We start from the raw sequence: 25,470 nt of genomic DNA on the forward strand, positions 1-25,470 counted from the left end.
GAGGCGGCCGCTGGCTGGGCGCCGCCGGTCGAGGAACCGGAGGTGGCGGCCGCAATCCATGCGCCGCCTGACGAGGAACAGGAGGTGGCGACCGCAATCCATGCGCCGCCTGACGAGGAACAGGAGGTGGCGACCGCAATCCATGCGCCGCCTGACGAGGAACAGGAAGCAGCGGCCCAGGCGAAGCGGCCAGGGACTGCGGCGGCAGCGGCCCAGGCGAAGCGGCCAGGGACTGCGGCGGCAGCGGCCCAGGCGAAGCGGCCAGGGGCTGCGGCGGCAGCGGCACAGGCGAAGCGGCCAGGGGCTGCGGCGGCAGCGGCACAGGCGAAGCGGCCAGGGGCTGCGGCGGCAGCGGCACAGGCGAAGCGGCCAGGGGCTGCGGCGGCAGCGGCACAGGCGAAGCGGCCAGGGGCTGCGGCGGCAGCGGCACAGGCGAAGCGGCCAGGGACTGCGGCGGCAGCGGCACAGGCGAAGCGGCCAGGGGCTGCGGCGGCAGCGGCACAGGCGAAGCGGCCAGGGGCTGCGGCGGCAGCGGCACAGGCGAAGCGGCCAGGGGCTGCGGCGGCAGCGGCACAGGCGAAGCGGCCAGGGGCTGCGGCGGCAGCGGCACAGGCGAAGCGGCCAGGGGCTGCGGCGGCAGCGGACAAGGTTCCGGAGCGAGAGGCTGCAGCAAACGAGGTTCAGGGGCGAGAGGCTGCAGCAGACGAGGTTCGGGGTTCTGAGGCCAGTCCGACCCTTCACCCCAGTCGCCACGGTCCAAAGCCATCAACTCTTTTATCTCTGCAATGACTCGGGCTATGTCTTCAAGCCTCTGCCAGGTCTCCAATTTGGACACTCCCGCTGGGTCCATGCTGGCCGAAGTGTACTGTCACGGCGAGGAGAGGTAGGACCCAGACGCAGGATAAGGTAAGCCACCAAGGCAGCAGGTTTATTTCCGGCCAACCAGCGTCTCCTCTCAAGCTGAGAGGAGAACGGGGAAGCAAAAAGGTGGAGAACAAAAAACGCTCCACTGGGGAGGAAAAAACAGGCAAAAGGTATAGGGGACAACAAAAGGCGCTCCGCTAGGGAGGAAAAAGGCTCAAGGCAAAAAGGGGTAACTCAAGGCGCTCCGCTGGGGAGGACAAGGCACAAAAACAAGACAAGGCACAAAAACAAGGCAAGACAATAAGGTACCGGGAACAAGGACTCGAGGACTGTGGGACGCTTCCATGCACTGACTGTGTGTGACACTTCGGCACAGAGGGGAGAATGCAGCTGGCTTTTATTGTGTGGGTTGATTGGTGGCAGGTGGTGATAATCATGGGCGGGGACCGGTAATGAGTGAGCGGCAGGAAGGGCAAGTGACCTGGGGTGAGAGGAGAGTTAGGGTTTTCACAGTAAAACAGGAAACATGGATAACAAAACAAAAGCATGGCCGTCACACCGGTGGCGGCGTGACAGTACCCCCCCCTCAACGGCCGGCTCTTGACGGCCCAGGAATGTCAGGGTGCTCAGCGTAAAAGTCGTCAATGAGGGAGGGATCAACGATGAACCGGGAGGGGACCCATTGTCTTTCCTCCGGGCCGTACCCCTCCCAGTCGACAAGGTATTGCCTCCCGCGGCCCCGATTACGAACATCTAAAAGTTTTCTGACCTTGTAAACGGGGCCGCCTTCAATCATCTCTGGGGGGGGCGGGTTGGGTTCGGAGGGCACCAGTGGGACGCTTCCATGCACTGACTGTGTGTGACACTTCGGCAACGGAGGGGAGAATGCAGGTGGCTTTTATTGTCTTGGTTGATTGGTGGCAGGTGGACATGATCATGGGCGGGGACCGGTAATTAGTGAACTGCAGGAAGGGCAAGTGACCTGGGGTGCGAAGGGAATCAGAAATTCAAAATAAAACAGGAAACATGACTATGACAATAAAGGCCTGTCACGCAGGTGGCGGCGTGACACAGATGAGGAAATCCGTCACTAAATGCGCTGCCAACCAGATTGCGCCCCGGTGCGCCGGTGTTATTTGCGTGTATGGAAATTTGTTTTTTTGTATACATTTGGTGCAAAATATGCCCACCCCAAAATAGCCACACCGAGTTTGTGTGACGCAAATAACGTTTATGGAAAGCATGTATTAACTTGCCGCACCATGATCATGATAGCATTGCATGGTGTGGAGACGCATGGTGCACGTCTCTCTCTGGCTGATCACGCAGAGAGGAGAGAGAGAGAGAGAGAGAGAGAGAGAGAGAGAAAGACATTTTTCTTTGTTGGTTTAAGACATAACGTAACCCAGGCTGATCGGCAATGGCGGGGAGGCATTTTACGATCATTTTTACGTGCCAGATGCACACTGTATGCCCACGCCAATCTCTGAAAATATATTTTTTTTAAATGATCGCACCAGTAATTTGTACATTATGAATGAATGACGTCGTTGTCGTCCTCTCTGCTCTGTACAGCTTAATGGCGCTATAAACGCTTACTCTCGGTCCAACCTCGCTTTCTGATAATGTCATCTTTCTCGCAACTGTTACTATAACAACCATGTTCTTGGCGCAAATCCATTGCCATGTGTGGTAAATCAGGTGCAAATTTGATCCAAGCTGTCAGTTTTGTGGGCGTGTTTGCGCCGGTATATGATTAGAGCAATATCCTTAGTGAATAGGTTGGTAACTGGGCGCAGACTGCGGGTGCAGTTGTGGTGCAATATTTCGCGCTATTACCGGACACAGTGCATTCTTAGTGAATATACCCCCTTGTTATTACATGTTCCTGTTTGCAGCTGCTTTTTTCCAAATAGTCACGTGAAACATCATGGAATGTCAAAAAACCACTTACACTCAATATCCAGAAACATGCTCTTCTGATGGCCGCCGATCCTACTGAGCGCCTCACAGTCGAAGCGGCCCAGGTCGGCAAGCCTCACGCTGCTGATGGTCAGCACCGATTTGCCGTAGTGACCGCGCACCTCAAAGCGTCCGTCCTGGCTCTGAGGACATAAAATGTTCAGCTGAAGTGTGAAGCTCAATTATTGATAACATTATTATGCAGTCATTACATTTGTTTGGGAACATACTGTATTTTTAATATTTAGACACATTTTAAACTTATTTTTGATTCCAAGTCTCCTCTGTGTTCACAGTCAGTGAGTGAAAATTAAAATGACATACTCCACCTTAAAGAAAACCAACGGATACTGATGGGTCAATATGTTCCTCGAGCTAAACAATTTGAAAACTTTTTTTTTGTCCTGTTGGGCAGCATAGCAGCTTAGTTATGCCATATATGTCAGTCATTCAGTCAGTTAGTCAATCAATCAATCAATCAATCAATCAATTTTCATTGTACAGCTCTTTTCATAAACAGAATGCAACCCAAAGTGCGATATAAGGATTAAAATCTCTGATGCCCTTGACTTGACACGCCCCCCCCCCCACACACACACACGCTTTATTATATCAGAACAGTTTTGATATGAGTTTAATATGAAGGGTGCTTTTCCAAAATGAGACAAAATATAAAATTTAAAAATGATCAATTTTGTCTTGTTGAACAACCAACTATTTTTATTTTTTTTTAAACAAGAAAAATTATATTTGTGTAAAATTATATTAATTATTATATTCGTAGTATTTTGGAAAATAGCTCATTGGATTCTCCATTTGGTGCAGTTTGTATTGAGATAAATGAAAAAATTTGGTCGGATTGGAATAAAGTTTGAGAGAGGACAGACAGAGAAAAGAGACAATACAGAAAAACAGACAACAGTTCAGCATATTCGCAATCCGGCACCCATTCACGGATTTTTTTCAATTTTTTATTTTTTTATATATTTATAAATGAAAAAAAGGAAGAAAAAAAATAAATATTTGTCCCTGTTTTTCATGAAAATGCCTTTTGAATGATTACTGCATGTTTTTGAAGAATTTTGAGTGTTATTTATATATCATTTATTTTACCCAATTAATTTCTTTGGGCGTCAATTATACATGCATTTTCTCTATCCGTGGGCCTGTACTGTACAAAAGCTAGTTTATCTATATGTGGACTGGGAGGTCAGTACTACATAATGTGAGGAAAGGATGCAAAAAAATAGGACCTGACAGGAGCACTGATACCAATGCATAGTGTGAGTGTACAGGCACAATATATACAGTGGCAAAAATCCCTGTATAGAATTTGAGTGCAGGTGAGAGGACAGTCCAGGAAGATAAATTGAGCGCAAAGCCTGTATATACGACAGTAATTAGAGAGCGACACCCGCACCCGTAAATGCCACAGGCTTGTGTCTACCGATATGCTTGTAAATCAATAGCACCACAAATGCATGTGAGTCGATGCGGAGCGCTATGCAGGCAAAAGGAGGATGTTCGGACCATTTGGAAAAAGGGAGATTTACAAAAATGAACACGTTTTTTTACGATCTAAAGCTGTCCACCAACAATCTGCTCACTTTGACTTTCCATTATTCATGATGATCATTTATTTTTTGGTACAAAACAAGAAAATGTTTCAACGTAAAAAAAAATATTGAGACAAAATGAAGACAAATAAAATTCTTTGAAACACTAATTAAGCAAGTTTCCTTTGGATGAAACTACATATATTAAATTATTTTAAAATGTAAAAAAAGGTGCAAATGCATAAATTTAAACAATTCAAACAACTCAAAAATTTGCATTCATTTTTTTTTTTAACGATAATGCTGATTTTGTATTTGTGGAGTGTAATAATTGATATTACCTGATGATATTTATTTATTTATTTATTTTTTATTTATGTTTTTGCAAACAGACAGACCACCAATTGAAGTGCCACCTGCAGGCTATTACAGCCATGGACGCCAAATCCAGAAGAGACAAAGCACTTTTGACATCCTCTTTTCATTACCTACCTGACAGTAGCTTTGCTTCATAAGTATTTATTGCGTTCTAGTGTCCTCTTGGGTGTTGTCAAACACATAACTATACTTGGCGATCTACTATGAGGCAGAAATGGCGATCTACAGTAACACGGCCATGCATCAGGTAGCCACTGTTAGTGCCTGGGCAAATGGACCATTGCAATCTGAGACGATCTAGCTTCTCACTGCAACAACATGACATCCTGTTGGATGGGGGCTGCTGACATGTATATTTCACAAAATAAGTGCACCTGAAAGGAAATACTGGTATCACATAATGACAGGCATCGTTAATCTGACTCCCAAATCAGCTATTGCCACCCTGTTACCTTTGATATAGTAAATTTCTCATTTTTGGCACAATTTCTTTATATTCCTTCATTCATTCTGTTGTTTGTTTACTAATTAATTAATTATACACTCAGCATTCTTGAGGGGAAATTCTCTTGAGAAGGCACTTCCGGGGGAGGGTGTAGCTACCGTATTTTTCGGATTATAAATCACACTTTGTCTTGGTTGGGCTGATCCTGCAACTTACACCCAGGTACGACTCATATATATATATATATATATATATATATATATATATATATATATATATATATATATATATATATATATATATATATATATATATATATATATATATACTGGGGTATATACTTTATATATTACCTATATTGGGAGATAATATTTTGTCTATATTTCACAGCTCTAGCATTTTTTTATTTTTTTTTTTTTTTTTTTTTTTTTTTTTTTTTTTTTTTTTTTTTTTTTGAAGAGCTCAGAATTGTTCATTCGGTAGTCTTACCGATTCAACGTCTTGTCATCATTGCTCTTTTCCTTTTTTTTTTTTTTTTTTTTTTTTTTTTTTTTTTTTTTTTTTTTTTGTGTGTGTGTATGTGTGCGTGCGTTTGCGTGCGTGCGTTTGCGTGCGTGCGTGCGTTTGCGTGTGTGCGTTTGCGTGCGTTTGCGTGCGTGCGTGCAAATACGTATAAATTTATACTCATTCATTCACCTAAAACCTTATAAATATCCCATTACCCTTCGCCTTAACCAGGTACTTCAGAATCTTGCCAGAGTCGTGAGATTTAAATGGTCAGGAGACCAGAGAAAAGGTCAGAAAAAAAAGAAATAAAGAGAAAAGAAAGGTAAATCAAAGTGACATCCAGCACCGACCAAACACTTCCTGCCTTCCCCATGATTACAAAATCAAAGTCTTACGCCAACCCCGGAAGCCTCTAAATTCCAGCAAATTTAGCGAGATCTCAAGAGCCCAGAGGAAAAACTAAAGAGAGGAAGGAGGGAAGGATCGATAAGGCAGAGTGAGATCAATAGAAGCCAGTACATCCAATCCATCAAAGTGAAGTCCAGCACCAACAAGACCCCTCCTGCGTGGTTACAAAACCGGAGTCTTATGCCAACCCCAGAAACCTCATACTTCTAATAAATTAAGATCTCAAGTGACCAGAGGAAAAACTAAAGAGAGGAAGGAGGGAAGGATAGATAAAGAAAAGTGAGAACCACAGACACCAGCACCAACTGATTCAAGGGGCTGTGGGAGGGAGAGGGTACTTCTGTTGAGTTTCAGTAGATGCTGGTGCGACGGATCTGGCATGCATAAGGACCACCACCAAAGAGAGAAGCCGTCAACCGCGGTCCAGCAAAGCGAGCACCCCCCCCCCCCCCCCACCCCCCCCGGAATCCCCAGGCCGCGGCAGCACCAAGGCCACCCCCAAGCCACCCGAGCGGACACCGGTCAGCGAGCCGACCCAGATACCCGGAACACCCCCGCCCCAGCCCCGGCCCACACCCCCGAGCCCAAGGCCGCAGAACGAGGCCCAGCGGGCCCCCACAGCGCCCCACCGGTCCCCAGCCCCCATCCCCCCACGACCCCCCCGCACCCCACCCAAACCCGCCATCCACCACGACCCAGGCCCCACCACCCCCGACCCCCAAACCCCCGAACACACCCCGACCCCCAGCACCCAACCCCCCACCCACCCATACCTCCACCCCCCCCCCAAACAAGCCGCCCCCCCCCGACGGCCGCCACCCCCCCCCCCCCGCGAACCCGGCCCCCCGCGAGAACCCCCCACCCCCCCCCGGAAACCGGCACCGGGCAGCAGCGCAGAGAGGGAAGATGTGCCCACCCCACCTCCAGCCGCGCGAGATTTGCACCGCGGCGGGAGGGGGGAAGCAGAGGAGGAAGCACCAGGGGAGAAGGCGGGACACCAGAACACCGAGCCCGGTGGGGAGAGGCCCCGGTCGTCACGCCAGAGTACAAGTGACACCTAACCCTGTTACTGAGTCCGCCAGCTCGCCGACTGGCGAGCTCTACCCTTACACCGTGAATGTGGCCCCACCCAGTGTATATACAAGTGTGTGCGTGTGGTGCATTAAAATTGGGAGCAGGTGAGTCGGAGCAGAGGGAAAAAATTTCCCCTACTCCGACACACCCGTATCCCCCCCCAAAAAATGAATATGTATATGTGTGGTGCATTAAAAAAGGGAATGGAGGGACAAAGTGGTGGGGCAGGGACACAAATGGGGGGGACCACAGCGCTGCCAGGCACTGCAGTCCATCCCCTCTGATGGCTCCCCGCCCCAACTCACCCCTCCCCTTGGACGTGAGGTGCATTAAAATTGGAGGGGAGTTGAAGGGTGAAGACGGTGTTTCCACCCTTCCCCACCCCACCAAGAAATGTGTTGTGTGCCCTATGTGTATATTTACAAAGTGTATAGTGCAAGCTAGTGAAGTGAGTAAGAGGAGCGACCAGCGGGGCCTCACCCAACCCGGCGGGTGTAGGTGGCACGCCCGCCCCCCAGCACCCCCACCCCCCGCCGCCCCCCACCTCATCCACCCGGCACCACAATGGGCGGACAGCCAGCGCAGCAGGGCTACCGGACAGCCCACCAGCCACCGGGGCCCGCCCGGGGCACCAGGAGTTATACCGGAGCGGGGCAGGCCCCAAACCCTCGCCCGGCCCCCGGAGCCCGACGCCCGGGCCGGGGAGGGAGCCCCAGGCCCAGGGAGAGGGAGGGGGAGGGGCCGCAGGGCAGACAGGGAAGGGGGGGGGGGGGCGGGGGAAGCGGGGAGAAGACGACAAGAAGGCGAAAGGGCGGCTGCAGGGCAGGAGGCGGGGGGGGAGAGGAGGAGGGAGGGCGACAAGGGAAAAGGGACCGGGAGGCAGAGGAGGATGGGCGGGAGGAGGCGAGGAGGGAGAGGCGACGGGGGGGAGGAAGGGGGAGGGGAGAGGGAACCACGGGGCACACCGGAGGCCCACCCACCCCGAACCGCGCCGCCGGGCACGGAGCAGCGGACCGCGCCGGGACGGCACCGCCCCGGGCACCAGGGGAAGCACCCCAACACCGCACCCCACAGGGGGCCCAGGGAGCGGCCAAGACGCAACCGCCACCGAGCAGACAACGGGGGGGGGGGGGGGGGGGGGCAGAACCACCCCCGCCCGACCACAGGGGACGGCGTCAAGAAAATTGACTAATTAGCATGCAGTAACACCAAGTGTTGATGCTTAGTGCCCACTAGAAATAGATCTTAAGGAGTTATTGAGTATAGTGTCGTATAGTGTGGTATGCTCGAGCCCACTAGCAGCAACTAGGTTCCTGACTATATAAAAATAAAAACAATCAGATACAAAATACCAAATACAGGAGCAGCGAAAACAGAAGTTGTAACGATGTGGTGGCTCTCGTTAACAGGCAGAATCTTGGCAGGATTAAGTTGCCAAATTGAGATTAAAATATTCTATGTACATAGACCATATTTGTTTAAATCTTGATACTTGATTTTTATTTAAGGCAGAGATTTTTTCCATTGAGATATAATTTATTAGTAAGTTTAACCAGTGGTCGATATTTAGAGATTGTTTATTTTTCCAATTGACAAGGATTATTTTTTTAGCAATAGTAAGGGCTATAAATATAGATTGAGATTGTTTACATGGTCGCTCAGTTATTGTTAAGTCACCTAGTAAACACAGTCTTGGAGATAAAGGAAGCCTACAGTTTAATATATCAGCGAGCTTTTCCAAGATTTTAGTCCAGAAATGCAGCACTGGAGTACATGACCATAAAGCATGAAGATAAGTATCGGCAGTGTTTTGTGAGCACTGGAGACAAATGTCGGAGTCAGAGAGTCCCATTTTTTTCATCATATATTGTGTAATATATGTTCTATGAAGTATCTTATATTGGATAAGTTGCAAATTTGTCTGTTTGGTCATTTTAAATACATTTTCACAGATTTGGGTCCAAAAGTCTGGTTCCGGAACTATAGACAAGTCTTTTTCCCATTTTAAAGTCGGTAAATACGTTTTATTTGTGTATAAAAATAACTTATATATTTTTGATATTTTCTTTATTGTTGTTGGAGAAAGCTTTATAATATCTTTAGCTAAGACAGGCAGTTGGAGCGTATCTTGAAGTGTTGGGATTTGTTTCTTAACCATATTTTTAACTTGCAGATAATGTAAGAAATTTCCCTTTTTTATTTCATATTTCTGGACCAAGTTTGTATATGATATAAACTTATTATCTGAGAAAAGATGATGAAGGTGTGTAATTCCTTTCTGCTCCCATAGGCTTAAATGGAACGACTGATTATTAAGTTGAAAGTCGGGGTTATGCCAAATGGGAGAGAGCCCACAGGGCGCCAATTGGGAGTTTGTAATTTCTAATGCCTTCCACCAGGCAGTCAGGGTGGCGGCTATCATTGGGTTTTTAAAACAATTATGTCGTCTTATTGATTTTGTAATAAAGAGTAAATCTGACAGTCTAAGATTATTACAATCCTTCTGCTCCAATTCCAACCAACAGTTAGTATCTCTGTTGGGTTGTGTCCATAGCACAAGATATTGTAGTTGATTAGCTAGATAATAGTACATAAAGTTTGGTGCCTCTAAACCTCCTTTAGATTTACTTTCCTGAAGAGTAGATAGACTAATTTTGGCTTTTTTTTTATTCCAATAGAATTTTATGATAGCAGAGTCCAGCGATTGGAACCAGTTAGACGTAGGTTTAAATGGAATCATTGAAAATAAATAATTAATCTTTGGTAAAACTTTCATTTTTATAGTAGCTATCCGTCCTATTAAAGAGATCGGAAGATTATTCCAGCGTTCCAGGTCACTACGGATACTATCCAATAATGGTGAAAAATTTAAAGAAGTTAATTCAGTTAACTTAGGTGAAATTTTAACACCTAAGTATTTTAAATTACCTGTAGGAAAGGAGTAGTGTGGATCCTGACTTGTAGGATTCCATGAATTTTCTGTAATAGGTAATAATGTTGATTTTGTCCAGTTAATAGAGTAATCTGATAAGTGAGAGAATTTAGTTATTAATTTAAATGCTTCCCCTAGCGAAATAGCAGGTTCTTCTAAATAGAGTAATATATCATCGGCATATAGATTAATTTTATGTTCTATTGTCCCGGAGTGGATTCCTTGGATCCGTCTATCCTGACGTATAGCTAATGCAAGCGGCTCAATAAATATAGCAAATAATAAAGGAGAAATTGGGCACCCTTGTCTTGTTCCCCTTTGTAAAGTAAAACTCTGTGATGTAATCCCATTAGTAGTAACTGTAGCTTTAGGAGAATCATATAATATTGAGACCCATTGAATGAATGACTCCCCGAAGCCGAATTTATTTAAGACAGCAAAGAGGAAGGACCAGTTAACTTTATCGAATGCTTTTTCTGCATCCAGCGAAATAACAACTGCCTTTTTATCATGCCGCTGTGACATACTAATCAAGTTAAAGAGTCTCCTAATATTATTAGTAGAATGACGACCTTTAATAAAACCTGTTTGATCACTATGAATAATTGTCGAGATTACCGTCTCTAATCGAGATGCCAAGGCCTTAGCGATAATTTTAATATCGGTATTAATTAGTGATATCGGTCGGTAACTTGACGGGAGGGTAGGGTCTTTTTCTGGCTTTAATAAAAGTTTAATTGCTGCTATATTCATATCTTGACGTATATCACCTTTACTTTTAATTTCAGTTACTACTCTTAGAAATAATGGAGCAAACATTAACCAGAAATGTTTAAAAAATATAGCCGGAAAGCCGTCTGGACCAGGTGCTCTGCCATTAGGCATACTGTCTAAAGCACGATACAACTCATCTATAGTAAGCGGGGTATCGAGAATATCTTTATGTTCAATAGATAACTGAGGTATATTTAAGCTGTTTAGGAATTCCTCAATATATTCAGGGTTAGGTCTATTAATTTCTGTGTATAGATTTCGATAATAGTTATAAAAAATATGGTTAATTTCTTCTGGTGATTGTGTGCATTCACCATTTATATCTTTAATAGCCGTTATAAGAGATTTTTCCCGATTCCGTTGAAGTTGATTTGCCAGGAATTTACCTGATTTATTATTATGTTCAAAATTATTATATCTCAACTGTTGTATTATAAACTCTGTCTTTTTAGATAACATGTTATCTAACTGTATTTTTATATTCTGTAGTTCTATCCATATTTGATTATTTGGGTTTAATACATATTCATCCGTTAGTTGTTTAATTTTATCTTCCAGGTATTTTTCTAATTTTTGATCCTGTTTCTTTTTATAAGTTGAATATGATATAATTTTCCCTCTAATTACCGCTTTCCCTGCTTCCCAGAGAAGAGATGGAGATATATTTGGAGAGTCATTTATTTCCAAAAAATCTGCCCACTCCCTTCTAATAATTTTATCAAACTCTACGTCTTTCAGTAATGAGATGTTAAAACGCCATATCGGGGGAGGTTTAAAGGTAGAGTCAATTTGTAGAGTGAGGGAGACTGGTGCATGATCACTTATAATTATAGAATGTATTTTTATAGCAGTTTTATCAACAATAGAATTATTTGTAAGGAAAAAATCAATTCTTGAGAATGATCGGTGCACAGCAGAGAAGAAAGTAAATTCCTTCTTAGTTGGGTTTTGAAGTCTCCAGCCATCGCTGAGGCCAAAATCCTCCATATACTCATCTATTACTTTAGCGGATCGTAATCGCCTTGTATATATCGTATTATTAGAACGATCTATTAACGGGTTCAAGACCGTGTTAAAATCACCTCCAATAATAATAGTAGAATTTGTTGCTAAATCGAGTAACCGAGAGAAAAATTCATGGAAAAAATCAGGGTCATCATTATTTGGGGCATATAAATTACCAATTGTATATACTTTATTAAATATAGTTACCTGGATAATAATATATCGGCCCTCTAAATCTGTTACTATATTATTTAGAGTAAAGAATAAATTCTTATGTATAAGTATAGAGACACCTCTTTGTCTACTATTATAGGAGGCAGAGTAAACTTGACTAAAATTTTTATCTATAAATAATTTTTCTTCTGATTTTTGTAAGTGGGTTTCTTGTAGGAGACAAATATCTGCCTTAAATTTTGAGAGATGGTCTAAAATTTTTATTCTTTTTGCCTGGGAGCGAGCGCCACACACATTCCAGGAGACCAGAGCTAATTTCTGCATACAAGCAATATAGACTCAGTCTTATGTATACATCTATATAAGCTGCTTATTAATATTAACATATTGTAGGATAGCAAAAGAGTAATTAGGCAATTTATATAATTTATATAAAGAGAGAGATAGCAAGTAGATAAGTATAATAGTGAAGAAACGTGGGGGGAAGTGAGTGTGAAGGAAATCTGTGGGGGATTCAACATAACAATACACCAGTAAATGGTGACCTAAGCGAGATTATTATTATTATTATTAATTTATTTTTTTAAGAATATATTTCTATATTATTATTATTATTATTATTATTACTTTATAGCCTATGCATAATATAAATTCATATTCTATTTCGTAACCCATTATCCATACATATACATACATATACATATACATATATATACATATATACACATATACATACACATACATATACATATACCTACGTCAAATAATCACACAATGCTCGGCTCTACCAATTGTCAGTTAGAACAGCCAAGGGGTCGAGGTTGGGTTTCGGAATAGCTGGCCGTCGATATATAATTTATCAACGACCATCGAAGTCCGTTTACCCTCCTGTCTATTTTGTTTCATGATAGGAAACAGTACTTTTCGCCGCTCGTTTATCTCTCTTGGGAATTGATCATTCATCCCGAAAGATGTCCCTTTGAGCTCCCGTCCTTTACTTTTTACCAATTCTTTATGTTTAAAATGTTCGAACTTAGCAATAATAGGACGGGGCTTATTGCCCTTACGAGCTCCGAGCCGGTGTACACGGTGAAAAGAGATATTATTTACCGTCTCCTGTGGGATCTTTAGCGATGATGTCATGAATTTTTTTATCTCACCCTCTGGATTATCTGGAGAATTTTCGGATATACCTGAGAATATTAGATTTTCCCGCATACTACGGGATTGAACATCTAAGACCGTTTCCTTTAGCATTTTATTTTCCTTTTTAATCGTCTCCAACTCGGCTGTGACAGCGACGAGAGAGGAGCGTAGCTCGGAGTTATCGCATTGGAGATCGCTTACCTGTTGGCTAACGAATTCCAAACTTGCCTTTAATTCTTTGACGTCCTCGCGGATAAGACAGAGGACGTCAAGTTTTTTATTTATGGAATCCAGCATACTCACCGATACGTCGGCGGTTGCTAAATCGTCCGTGTCTGTTGACGAGTCATTTTTCCTTTTTTTTTTCGAAGGATTATCCCGACTGGCCGCCGGCTCATCCATCGCGCAGCTATAAAAATGATCGTCAATAAAACGTTCGAGGTCGTCCACACTGGATAATATTTCCGATCTTTCTTAGAAAAGAAAAAAATCGAATTTATCTAATCATTAAATTCGGGTTTAATTAGAAATATAAAGCTAATTCTATTTTAGCAGCAGAGCGCCGCCATGTTAGATTTTCCCAGTCTCGCTACCGGTCACGCGATAGTCACAGCATCTCGCGATGGGAAATGTAGTTCCCCATGCTGTTTGATGACCTAAGATGAAGATGATGTTCTGACAAAGCTTATTATGAAACGGGTAAAGACAAAAAAACAAAAAAAAACAAACAAAAAAAAAAACAAGGACTACATCAAAATGTCAAAAGGGATGCTACATAATCCCCTCGTGAAGCTGTCGGATCAAATTTCAAGAGCTACAGTACATACAGTATCTTTCTGTAAAGCACATTGGCATAGCTGAAAAGCCACAGAATGATGAGAGACTGGCCTATTGTGTTGCCAAGGGTTAGACAGACAACACGCCATGACCAGAAATTGCACAAACACCTCCAAACGTAACGAAACAGCAGTAAACACCAGGTGGCTTCTTCGTTAAAATGGTGGCCCCCGGATCAAAATCAGTTGAAAATCCCTCTTCTAAACGATACCAGAACTTTACTGGTGTTAAATGGACTGCTTGGTGGGAATGTGGCGTCAGTCATGCGTTATCTTGCAGTGTACAGTCGAAGCAAACATATTCCCTTGCGCATTTATCTCTTTGTAATGACCCCAGTCCACCCCAGCACGCTCCGTGTTGTCTCTGCTTTATCCTATTTAGCTTATCGCCACTCTTATCATCGCAGTCCTGTCAGCCGACGAGTTGCAGTGGCTCACCACTTCACACTTTTGACAGTTTACTTTGCCAGCTGGGGTCAATGGGATTGGAGGAGTGCGCACGCTCTGAATGCTGAGGATGGAGGGATCAGCGAGGGAGGAGAAAGAGAGAGGACACCTTCCAACTTCTGAGTCAGGAAATGACTGGCTACCAACCCCCCCACCCATCTCCCCCATCCCGTCCCGCTCCTCTCTGCCAACTGCCGGGGTGTGTGTATGGAGACCAAGGCAGCCTCCAAAGCAGAGCCTGTTTGATATGCAGCTCAGTGGAAGGCAAGTGGCCAGCACACAACAGTGAAGTGTAGACGCGCACATACTCACAGCGGCTACATGCATGTTCATGCAATCACAAACAGCAGCCGCGACAGCCAAAAGGCGCGTTGGCGAAGAAGAGAAGGTAGAACATGTGTTTCTTTTCTTACAGAATGCATAAATAATATAAGCCAGCATCTGACTCTCAGATGAGGAGGCTGGGTGGCTTTCATCGCAATGCGAGACACTTATTAGAAATGCCAGCTGTAAATGTCAGCATGGCTGCAAACTGTCGTCATCCTACTTCAGAAGTTTTTTTTTTGTTTTTTTTTTCCTGCCTGCACTGTTCACTTTTGATTACTGCATTGCCTCATCCACGCGACAACAACAAAATGCATTTGTTAAGAACACACTTGTTAATTAAGCCAGTGATGAGCAGCAATCAAGATATTTGAAGATGCTGTTGTCTCTTTAGTCTAAAGAACTCTTCAATGCAAAAGCTGGATTGCAGCCACTCCTCCAATGCTCACAAGGAGAAGAAGCGTTTGCTGTGGGCTCAGCAAACGCTACAAAGTCTAATTTTCCGACAGTTGCATTCACCAATGAATGTCGTTTTACTTTGCTTTACTTTGCTAACAAGGCTGCCAGGTACACAATGAGGTGGCACTTTTGGGCTGAGAGTGACTTCATAGACCCCGTAAGGGTGCCGCAAGTTAATCGTAATTAATCGCATGACTTCAATAGTTAACTCACGATTAATCGCGAATGTTATATGTTCAAAAAGTACAATACATTTTCTCCCCTAAGTTTCAATACTATTAACATAAAAGTGGAACAAATGCTAAACAAATAGAAATGAAACATGGCAGCATCTATTAGTTATTGATGCAGTAATTTCATAATAATTCATAAAATTGAGTTAAAATTAAAAAGATGTACTGTACTGTAAAATACGAGTGTGATACTGATTTATGTTGGTCATTTTTCTGCAACTAGATGGCATAATTGCATTTGTAAGACATTGGTGACAGCTCAGTGCATTTACTTTTCATATTAAGAGCTAGCTAATCTTTAAAATGAAGTAACTTGTGAAATTCTGCACATTTTTCAAATTGTAAAACAACTTGACCCCCGTCTCCACAAATAGAGGCATTATTATTCAATGTATTACTGCTAAATTTTGACGTGGATGTGTCTGCTCTGCTGCGACTGGAATTCCGCAGTACAGGCTTTCCAAGTAAGGGGTGGTCATTAATGGCACATAAAAAAAACTAGTGGTGTTAACTCTTTGACCGCCAAAAACATTTAATAACAATTAGTAAACTCACCTGTTTTTTTTGTTTTTTTTAATCAATGGGCAGTGCACCATCTAAGTGCAGCGCTGTCTGGTCAATGGGTTGTGGAATCAGAAACACTCTAACTATGGCCACCAGATGGCAGCAATGTATCTCTTTTCAATGGGCTGTCCGTGTATCAAATTACAATGAAACATGACAAAATCTGATGAAATAAAACATAGGACGTGTATGATAATGAGTGACAGTAAAAGAGTTTTAAAGGAACTTTAACTCAAAATGAACGCATTAATTACCCCCAATATAGATGCATTGTCAAACAAGATACAAGCAGAAACTATCCGTGGACTTACAATTTCAATGGATGAGAGACTGAAGCACACTTGTACATCCAAAATTGTGCATCCAATAGAAACGAGTGAAAACAGCAAGAGATTTTGGAGTGAAAATAGCATGAAGGAGAAATGGAGGAATCAGTAATTAATGCAACACCCATTCTCCCAACATTTGGGACACAAGACGGCTGCCTGCTCAGCCTGAAGACACCTCAAAGCAGCCTATGTGGAGCTGTAGCTCAATCCCTCAGATCCTGTCTTGCCGTTAGAATCAGATGAATGTTCATCTCCTCTTCCTCCTCCTCATAAGCAAAGTGAGGGCTTTCTGTTGAAACTGGGATAAAGGCATGCTGCCAAACTGTAGCCGTTTTAACAATAAAATCAGGGGTAAAAGGCACCAGGCCACTTACCGTTTGGTCACTTTGCAACCAGTGACAAATATGGGCAAGTGTTTGCTGTGCTGCCATCGTCCCTGCCCCGTCACTCTGTTACCCAGATAAGGGCACGTTACACACGTTCCATTTTGTTATTGTTTTTTCGAATCCTCAAAATAAAAACGACATCAACAATCTGATCTCTTAAAGGGATAGTTCGGCTTTTTTGACATGAATCTCTATTTCATCCTCACCTCCAGTGTGTGCGATCAGCACTGACCTACCCCTGACAGCGTTCTGTGACACGAGTTCTGGTCCGGTGTTAGTCGAGAGGACAGTAGTCCGACAAGTTGACTTGGGTCACGGAAAAAAAGCGTTTATCTTCTAAAAACAATTTGTGTTCAAAAGAGTGATACATTTGCATCATTAAACTCCTTTTGTGAAAAAAGTCCGACGCCATTACCGCCAGGCACTACTTTTCTGTTCGTTCGTATCACTGCGCGGCGCCCCACACGCAGCTGATAGACGCGCACTAATCTACAAGTTTTCGAAGGCAGAAGGATCAGCTGTCTGCAGCTGATTAGCTGTCTACAGGGCGACGCACAGTGATACGAACAAACAGAAAAGTAGTGGCTGGCGGTAATGGCGTCTGACTTTTTTCAGAAAAGGAGTTTAATGATGCAAATGTATCACTCTTTTGAACACAAATTGTTTTTAGAAGAAAAACGCTTTATTTCCGTGACCCCAGCCAGCTTGCTGGACTATTTTCCTCTCGTCCAACCAGACTCGTGTCACAGAACGCTGTCAGGGGTAAGTCAGTGCTGATCGCACATACTGGAGGTGAGGATGAAATTCAGATTCATGTCAAAAAAGCCGAACTATCCCATTAACTTAGTTAGCAGTCATTTTGATAGTAGGTTAATATATCTATTATAGATACATACAACATGTGTTGCCTTCATTATAAGGCTTATATAAGGCTTTTAATTTGTTAAGACATATTTAGTTTTTTGTTTTTTTGGTCCAATATGGCTCTTTCAACATTTTGGGGTGCCGACCCCTGCTCTAGTCAATAAACTCCTCAATCATTGATCAATTAACCTAGGTCTTTTTCATTTACTGTCTAAGCTCAGCTTTGTCCATTTAGTCAAACGCTAAAGTAAAAAAGTTGCAATTCAGTTCTTCCGATGATGACGCTTGATAACGAATACAAACTCTACCCTGCGAGTGCAATGAAGCTTATGCAAGGCCCACACAGGAGCAGAGTAGGCAATGCAGATTGGAGAGTAAATTGAGAAAGGAACATTCTGCCTTAAACCTCAATGACTGCGTTCATCCATCATGCCTCGCTTCACACTTTGCTCAGTTTGTCTTTGCGTGTGCTTAGGTGTGTTGGGCTCCAGTTGCATTTCCATAATTGCATTTGCAACTTGTTATTTATCAACCAAAGGCGGTTCAAGCCAGCACACACATTCATTTATCTTTGTGCTGACCTTTTTCCAGCCCTCCCCACAAAAAAATAGAGTACTGTAGCTGCTGTTTTTTGTGGGAAGGGGATTCAGGACTGACATTGATGGCAGCGTCTCTCAGACTAATTACGTTCCTAAAGTAGTCTGGCTGCTCTTCATTTGATTTCTAATTTACCTGTACATAGCAGGTCTTAACATAAACAATTCTTTGCGATAAATCTAAGTACAAGGACATTCTCGCCGTTGACGACCTGAGTTACGACATGCTCGTGAGCGGACGGCTTGCGTGTTCAAAACAAATGACAACTATGGAGCAAAAATATTAACAACATCTGTTTCCGCACGAGTTATGAGCTGCATTTGTCGTGTAAGATAATTTCAACAATTCATGTGCGGCAGATGGAAACCATTATGACCACTTTTATGAGGACATTTACTGTAGCATTAATTACCTGTAAATGTTGGCTATTACTTTTATCATTCAACTAGACGAGGCACACACACCCACGCAATCACTTCATATAGACGTGAAAGCAATGACATTTTAAAGTGCTCCATAAGGACAAAACAGGAAAATAGATATGACTTGTGCTTTATTAGGTGTATTAAGACACTGTATAGCACTGTCAGTGACTATGTTTGGATGCAGTCAATAACCCTTTGAAGATGTAAATAGGATTTTTGTGTTTGGAAAGGCCACGTAAACACGTGCCAAACCCCGAAAATGATCCCTGGGTTACCCCTTTTCTAACCTGAATTTTTGTTTAAATAAACACGATCGGAATACAATGAAAACGAGAGTTCTGTGCATGCTCTACTCGCAAGAAATATTGGCCTATTGAGTGCAGGACTTGTACAGGAGGTGCCGTCCCACTGACTAAACGAGCCTAACTTGGATACCTCTGGAGTTAAAGCTTTAGAGCTTTTAACTTTTGATAGCACGAATGTGTATACATGTTCGTGCAACCCACAAAGATTGAATCGTGGCTATGGGCTGTTTTTTTTTTTTTTTTCAAGTGTCACCTTTAATCTAAAAGGCTTCTCCGGTTCTAATTTTTGAGATGTGGAGTCTCCCTATTTGTGCGTCAGTGGGTGTGCCCTCTGGGGCTGCTCACAGTAGGGTTGTTGTTGTTGTTGTCCAGCGTCGAAGCGAAAAGACTGTCCTGCATACCAATCAGTCGTTCAACTCGCCTTGTGGCAAAACAGCTCGTTATGGCCTCTCTTCCCATGGAACGAGATGATTCTTCGGGGAGGAGATGTCAGGTCATTGTTATAAACAGATGGTAGGTGATGCCTCAAACCTCCTCCTCTGTTTAGAGATGGCTTCTCTTCTGAGCTTCTATGACAAACCAGCGTAGGTGACGACCACATTGCGCCTCCAGTTTCTGTGTACAGGCTCGTGTGTAATAGCTTTTCTTCTCCTGGCCAAGTTTGGGTAGCCACTGTTAGTTAGAACCTTCCTGATGTCTGTCTGCTTCTTCTGTCTACGACTGTGGCTAGGATTTTCTCTGCTCTGTCTTTGAGACAGCCTCCTACCCTGTGTTAGGTGAAAGGAGTCTAAAGCAGGGGTGTCCAAACTACGGCCCGGGGGCCATTTGTGGCCCGCCGTCCATTGTTTAGTGGCCCGCGACATATGCTAAAAATGGCATTTGACTCAGTTCAAATAAAATAAAAACTAAAATGTTTGGAGATGGTCAAAGTAAGAAGGGATAGTGTCGAAAAACACAGGTGCTATTAAAGGTTATTTTAGTTAACAAAAACTAACGAAAAAACTAAAATTCAAAACTAAAATTTTGTTAACGAAATCAAATAAAAACGAAGATGCTTTTTAAAAGGAAACTAACTGAAACTACATTTTATGTTTACAAAACTAACTAAAAATAAAACAATAATTACAGCAAAAATGTCCTTCGTTTTAGTCTTTGGTAATTAATTTAATGCATGAGCCTTTGGGGATGATTTTAAATGTGATTTTTAGTAGATTTATTTTGATATCAACCAGAATAATGACGTTGCGCCCATGGTATTTTTTTTTAATATTGTGCACAAGTAATACACATTAAAAAAAAAACAAAAAAAAAAACTAATCTAAAACTAATACTGAAACTAACTAAACTAAAATTAAGCATTTATTAAAGAACTAAAACTAATAAAAACTAACAGAACCATACTAAAAACTAATTAAAACTAACTAAATTAAAAAAACAAAACGAAACTCAAAACAATAAAAACTAAAATTAGAAATTCCAAAACTATAATAACCCTACTGCCATATTAAAAATAAATTGGTTTATATAAATTAGTTGTACAATTTTTAGGACTAAACACAATTCCTCTTCATAACATTATGTGGCCCTTGCGTCCTTCTGATTTTCTGTATGTGGCCCTCAAATGAAAAAGTTTGGACACACTTGGTCTAAAGCCACGTTTCCACTTCAGAAGGTTCAGGTATAGGGAGGGGTGTATGGACTTACATGGGAACCTCTCAGCCGGCCCGCTCCTGGCTATTTCTCCACTGTGGAGCATGATGAACATTTGCAACGTCACGACTTTCAATTGACACGTAATCACCATGTGACGGTTGCGACGTGATGTCACCCAAGCATGGTGTGGCAAAAATCAGAACAACAACGAGGAAAGAGGAAAACGTGAAGCGGCTGCCGTTCTTACTGCTTTTTAGTTTTGTGTACTTGTCGTGGTTGGATGGTTTAAGTGAGACGAGATGGCGAGACTTTAGCCGAGAATGCATCACCGTTGCACATAAAGGTAAGATATATTTTTTAATGCCAAATAATTTTTAACCAATCAGTGCCGGAGCCTGACCGGGTGTTTATCAGGCCGGCGGAGTATCTACCCTCAAGTAGGACCTCGCTCGTCCCCGTAACTTCCTGTAAATGTTGCCCGGTCGGGAAGGCTCCTGCTGTTGAGACACGCACATACGGGGCTGGCCCCATAAATTTACCCCGAAGTTCCTGCGGTGGAAAAAATAAAACCAGTCTGGTTGCCTTGATTCTAGATTTGTTGATTACCATGACCTGGATGACTGAGAAGCTCTAGAGATATTTTGTAGCTGTAGTTTTTAGATGGTTGTATTTTAAGAGAACTCATAAAGGATATTATAAAATAGGAGAATTGCAAGAACAACACATTTGTCAGTTCACACTGGATGACATTGCGCACAAATACCATTGCTGGGTTTTTGGCGGCCTCTACCTTGTCTCCATCCACAAAGGTCCGCCCGTCGCTGGCCCGTCTCCAGGAGATGTCGGGCAGTGGCTCACCCTCAGCGATGCAGGAGATCATGGCGGCGTTGCCCTCCACCGCCGTCACATTCTTCAGCTGTGTGATGTGGGGCTGGACTGGAGGCCACAGCGGATGTGTCAGGGTGGAGAAATGGAAAAAAAAAAAAAAAAAGTGAGAGAAGATGAGCGCGCCAGTCAGAAAGAGGAGATGAAGGCTGCGCCGCCAGGTTTAAACACACACAGCTGATGCATGACTGAGGTGCTGATCATTTATAAATCACAGGCTTCTGCTTTCTGTCAAGTAGAGGAGGAAACCCTCTGGCCCACTCTCAGCAGATTTACAGATAAAACATTTCTATCTTTCTCAAACATCCAGCCTGCCTCTGCTGCGATGCACATTCCACCTTTCCTGGCTTTGAACGTGCGCAAAATTCTGTTTGGTAGAGGATGGTCTTACACCACCAGGTGATTCCGACACAATCACAAATGGTGTAAAAGGTGATGTGGGGGGGATCGCTAGCTCCAGATAAGGAGCTCAAAGCAAGCTTGAAAACACTGCAGGTGGAAGGCAGAGAGCATCGTGTATAAATGATGGGTACCATTTATTCACCATCTTTCCAACAAAGTCAGTACATTAGTTTTCAACAAGCGGGCTTGAGTAGCAGAAAGCCCACACTGCGGCTTTGATGTACTGGATGGAAGCTTTTAACCTTGTTGGGAGAGCACTCTCGGGAGTGTGGAACCTTTTCAAAACAAGCCATCACAAACAGACATCAAAATGAGTTTTAAAAACGGAACATATCTGGACACTTGTATTATAAACTGTTGTCTTCCTTTGCAGCTAGAATACAAAAATTATTCTGAAAAGACTTTCAATAAATGTTTGAGCCATGGCGATGTTTGGCCATTAATCCAGAACAACACATTAGTAGGTCACGAAATCGGACTAGTTTGCAGAAAACAGGAAAGACAGAAAAGGAACCAAACTATTTTCACATACAGGTGTCCAAAAGGTCTTCGTAGGACAAATAACGTGACAATAAAGGGTACAGTAATGGCTTACCACTGATCAAGATGCACTGATCAATAGTGTATTTATAAATACATAAATACGATGTGGGGTTTGGCGGCACGGTGGATGACTGGTTAGCATGTCCGCATCCCAGTACTGAGGACACGAGATCGAGTCCAGGCTTCGACCTTCCTGGGTGGAGTTTGCATGTTCTCCGCGTACCTGCGTGGGTCTTCTCCGGGTACTCCGGTCTCCTCCCACATCCCAAAGACATGCATGGCAGGTTAATTGGGCGCTCCAAATTGTCCCTAGATGTGCTTGTGAGTGTGGATGGTTGTTCGTCTCTTTGTGCCCTGCAATTGGCTGGCAGCCAGTTCAGGGTGTACCTCACCTACTGCCCAAAGCGAGCTGGGATAGGCTCCAGTACCCCCCGTGACCCTTGTGAGGAATAAGCAGTTAAGAAAATGGATGGATGAATGAATGTGGGGTTTGTCTCATTCATGTAGCATATGAAAAATGCTACAAAAGGTCATTAAAGATCCAAAACATAATAGTGAAGTGGTTATGTGTTGTAATAAAATAAAAATCTGCATCATAGGCAGTGTATTCTCTCTTTTTAAGCTAAGTTAAGAAAAAAAAACATATTTGTATTTTTTAATACTTACATTTGACATTATAATTGCGGTTATTATATTAATTAAACAGGACTTATCAATGCTAGACGTACTGGTGTTTGTATAATTTGCATTTGCATAAACAGTGAAAACACATTTATTGTCAAATGGAGCTCACAAAGGAACCCTGACAAAAACAACGTTTTTCATTTGAATATTTTTTAAGCTAATTTGGAGAGCCAGTAAGCGAATATGCCATGTTTGGGTCTTTGCTGGCACTCAAATGCTATATTTAGATTGGATCTGACTTGTGAAATTTTCAAAGCAAACATCAGCATAGCATATTCTCCCCGTCGGGCTGAATGACAAAATAGTGTGACCTAATATACTATTATATAATGCTACTTCGGCATCAGACACTCTTGCTTTACTTATGTGTGGCTATTTGTTCTATTCAGATTTGAAAAATGTGAATACAGTGTCAAGTATATGTATTGGTTTAGTGGAAATCCATGAATAATAACCTGAAAATTTGGTTTTGTTTAAGAAGACAGATGCTCATCACTGCTTTACATATAACACAAGCATATGCAGTTGTTGCCAAAGATGAAATATTACTAGGTTACAACACATTCAAACTCGTCTTCATTTTAAATCTGTATTGAAGAATAATCTGTCATTACAACTTGAAAGGAGGCAGATATCAGACATGTCTGTATGCTTTGATTATCTGCTTGTGCACAATCAGACTGGATTGAGCAAAAAACAAAAGGACATACGTATATTGAAATCTTTCATAGGAGCGATTCAGTTATTGAAATTGAAAGTCAGACGAATATCACCTTGATACCACTGAGAAAATGTGAACATTCTTATAATAAATGGACATTTTGTATTTTATCTGATATTATATTACTGACATTTCTCAGTGAGTGAAAAGTGTTGTGCCTCAATGACTCACCAAACACTTTGAGGAAAAGCTCCATCTCCTGAGAACCCGCCTTGTTGGTGGACTTGCAGTAGTAGAAGCCTCCGTCACCCTGACGGATGTTGCGGACGGTGAGCATGCTCCGCCCCCCTTCCAGTTGACTCACAATATACTGATCCGATGGCTTCAGTTGCTGGCCTTTCCTGTAGCACAAGCACAACATGATGCAACAATTGGACGAACTGTCTTCCTCAAATGAATCATTGGTGAAGAGTGAAATCCATGTTTTTTTTGTAAGTGATCAAAATTCTTCAGACGTGCTACAACTTCTCAAACTCTATCACCCAGAGAGATCTTCTTCCTCTGCTCAGGCAGTGTGTCAGTGTTGTCAGGGCTGACATGTATTGGCTACACTTGGCTGCAGGCTGCAGCCCTTAGCTGTGGTGTGGAATACAGCGTTGATAATCTTCATCACACACGCGTCACGGTGTGAGGCAGGTTCGATTTCCTAAGCCCGCTTGTCTTTTGACTCCTTTGAAAAAAGTTTTTCCTCCAATTTTCCGAGGATTAATTTTTGATACGGCTTTCATATAGCATCTCACATGTACCAAATGTTTGCACATGTGTATACACAAACAAAGCGGTCACACGTGACAATCTACAGCAGGGGTGTCAAACATATTAGCTCAGGGGCAACATGGAAGAAAACATATTACCAAGTGGTCCGGATCGATAAAGTCATGGTACTGTATTTAACTTAAAGGGATACTTGACTCATTGAGCCATTTTCATCAGTAAAAAAAAAAAAATATTTTTTCTATAATTAATGTGGTAACTTCATTATTTTTCATGTACAATTATCCATCCATCCATTTTCTTGACCGCTTATTCCTCACAAGGGTCGCGGGGGCTGCTGGCGCCTATCACAGCTGGCTCTGGGCAGTAGGCAGGGGACACCCTGGACTGGTTGCCAACCAATCGCAGGGCACACAGAGACGAACAACCATCCACACTCACACGCACACCTAGGGACAATTCGGAGCGCCCAATTAACCTGCCATGCATGTCTTTGGAATGTGGGAGGAGACCGGAGTACCCGGAGAAGACCCACGCGGGCACGGGGAGAACATGCAAACTCCACCCAGGAAGGTCCAAGCCTGGACTCGAACCGGAGACCTCAGAATTGGGAAGCGGACGTGCTAACCACTCGACTACCGTGCCGCCCATGTACAATTAGTTATTAGTTTGTTTTTTTTCTATTTGCTGTCGACTGATGATGACATCACCTATGCTGAGGAAGTAGGTAACGACCAATTATGGCTCAGTTGACTGACCAAACCCAGAAAACAGGTGAGCCATGATTGGCCGTTACCTACTTGCTCAGCACAGGTGATGTCATCAGTCGACAGCAAGTGGAAACATTACTTGTTAAAGATATTAATTGTACATG

General features: G+C 43.1%; 1 protein-coding gene across 2 annotated transcripts in view; it reads right to left on the reverse strand.

The window, feature by feature from the left end:
* ncam2a (neural cell adhesion molecule 2a) overlaps nucleotides 1–25,470 on the reverse strand; it is a 254,258-nt gene that overhangs the window by 27,218 nt on the left and 201,570 nt on the right. For both annotated transcript variants that reach the window (XM_077514022.1, XM_077514023.1), the window contains exons 7-9: nucleotides 24,054–24,223; nucleotides 21,438–21,583; nucleotides 2,819–2,969 (exon numbers count right to left, since the gene is read on the reverse strand). In XM_077514022.1, the coding sequence (XP_077370148.1) occupies nucleotides 2,819–2,969; nucleotides 21,438–21,583; nucleotides 24,054–24,223 (467 nt within the window). The remainder of the gene's footprint in view (nucleotides 1–2,818; nucleotides 2,970–21,437; nucleotides 21,584–24,053; nucleotides 24,224–25,470) is intronic.

Source organism: Festucalex cinctus, chromosome 2 (genome assembly GCF_051991245.1).
Source record: "Festucalex cinctus isolate MCC-2025b chromosome 2, RoL_Fcin_1.0, whole genome shotgun sequence".
Classification (NCBI taxonomy): domain Eukaryota; kingdom Metazoa; phylum Chordata; class Actinopteri; order Syngnathiformes; family Syngnathidae; genus Festucalex; species Festucalex cinctus.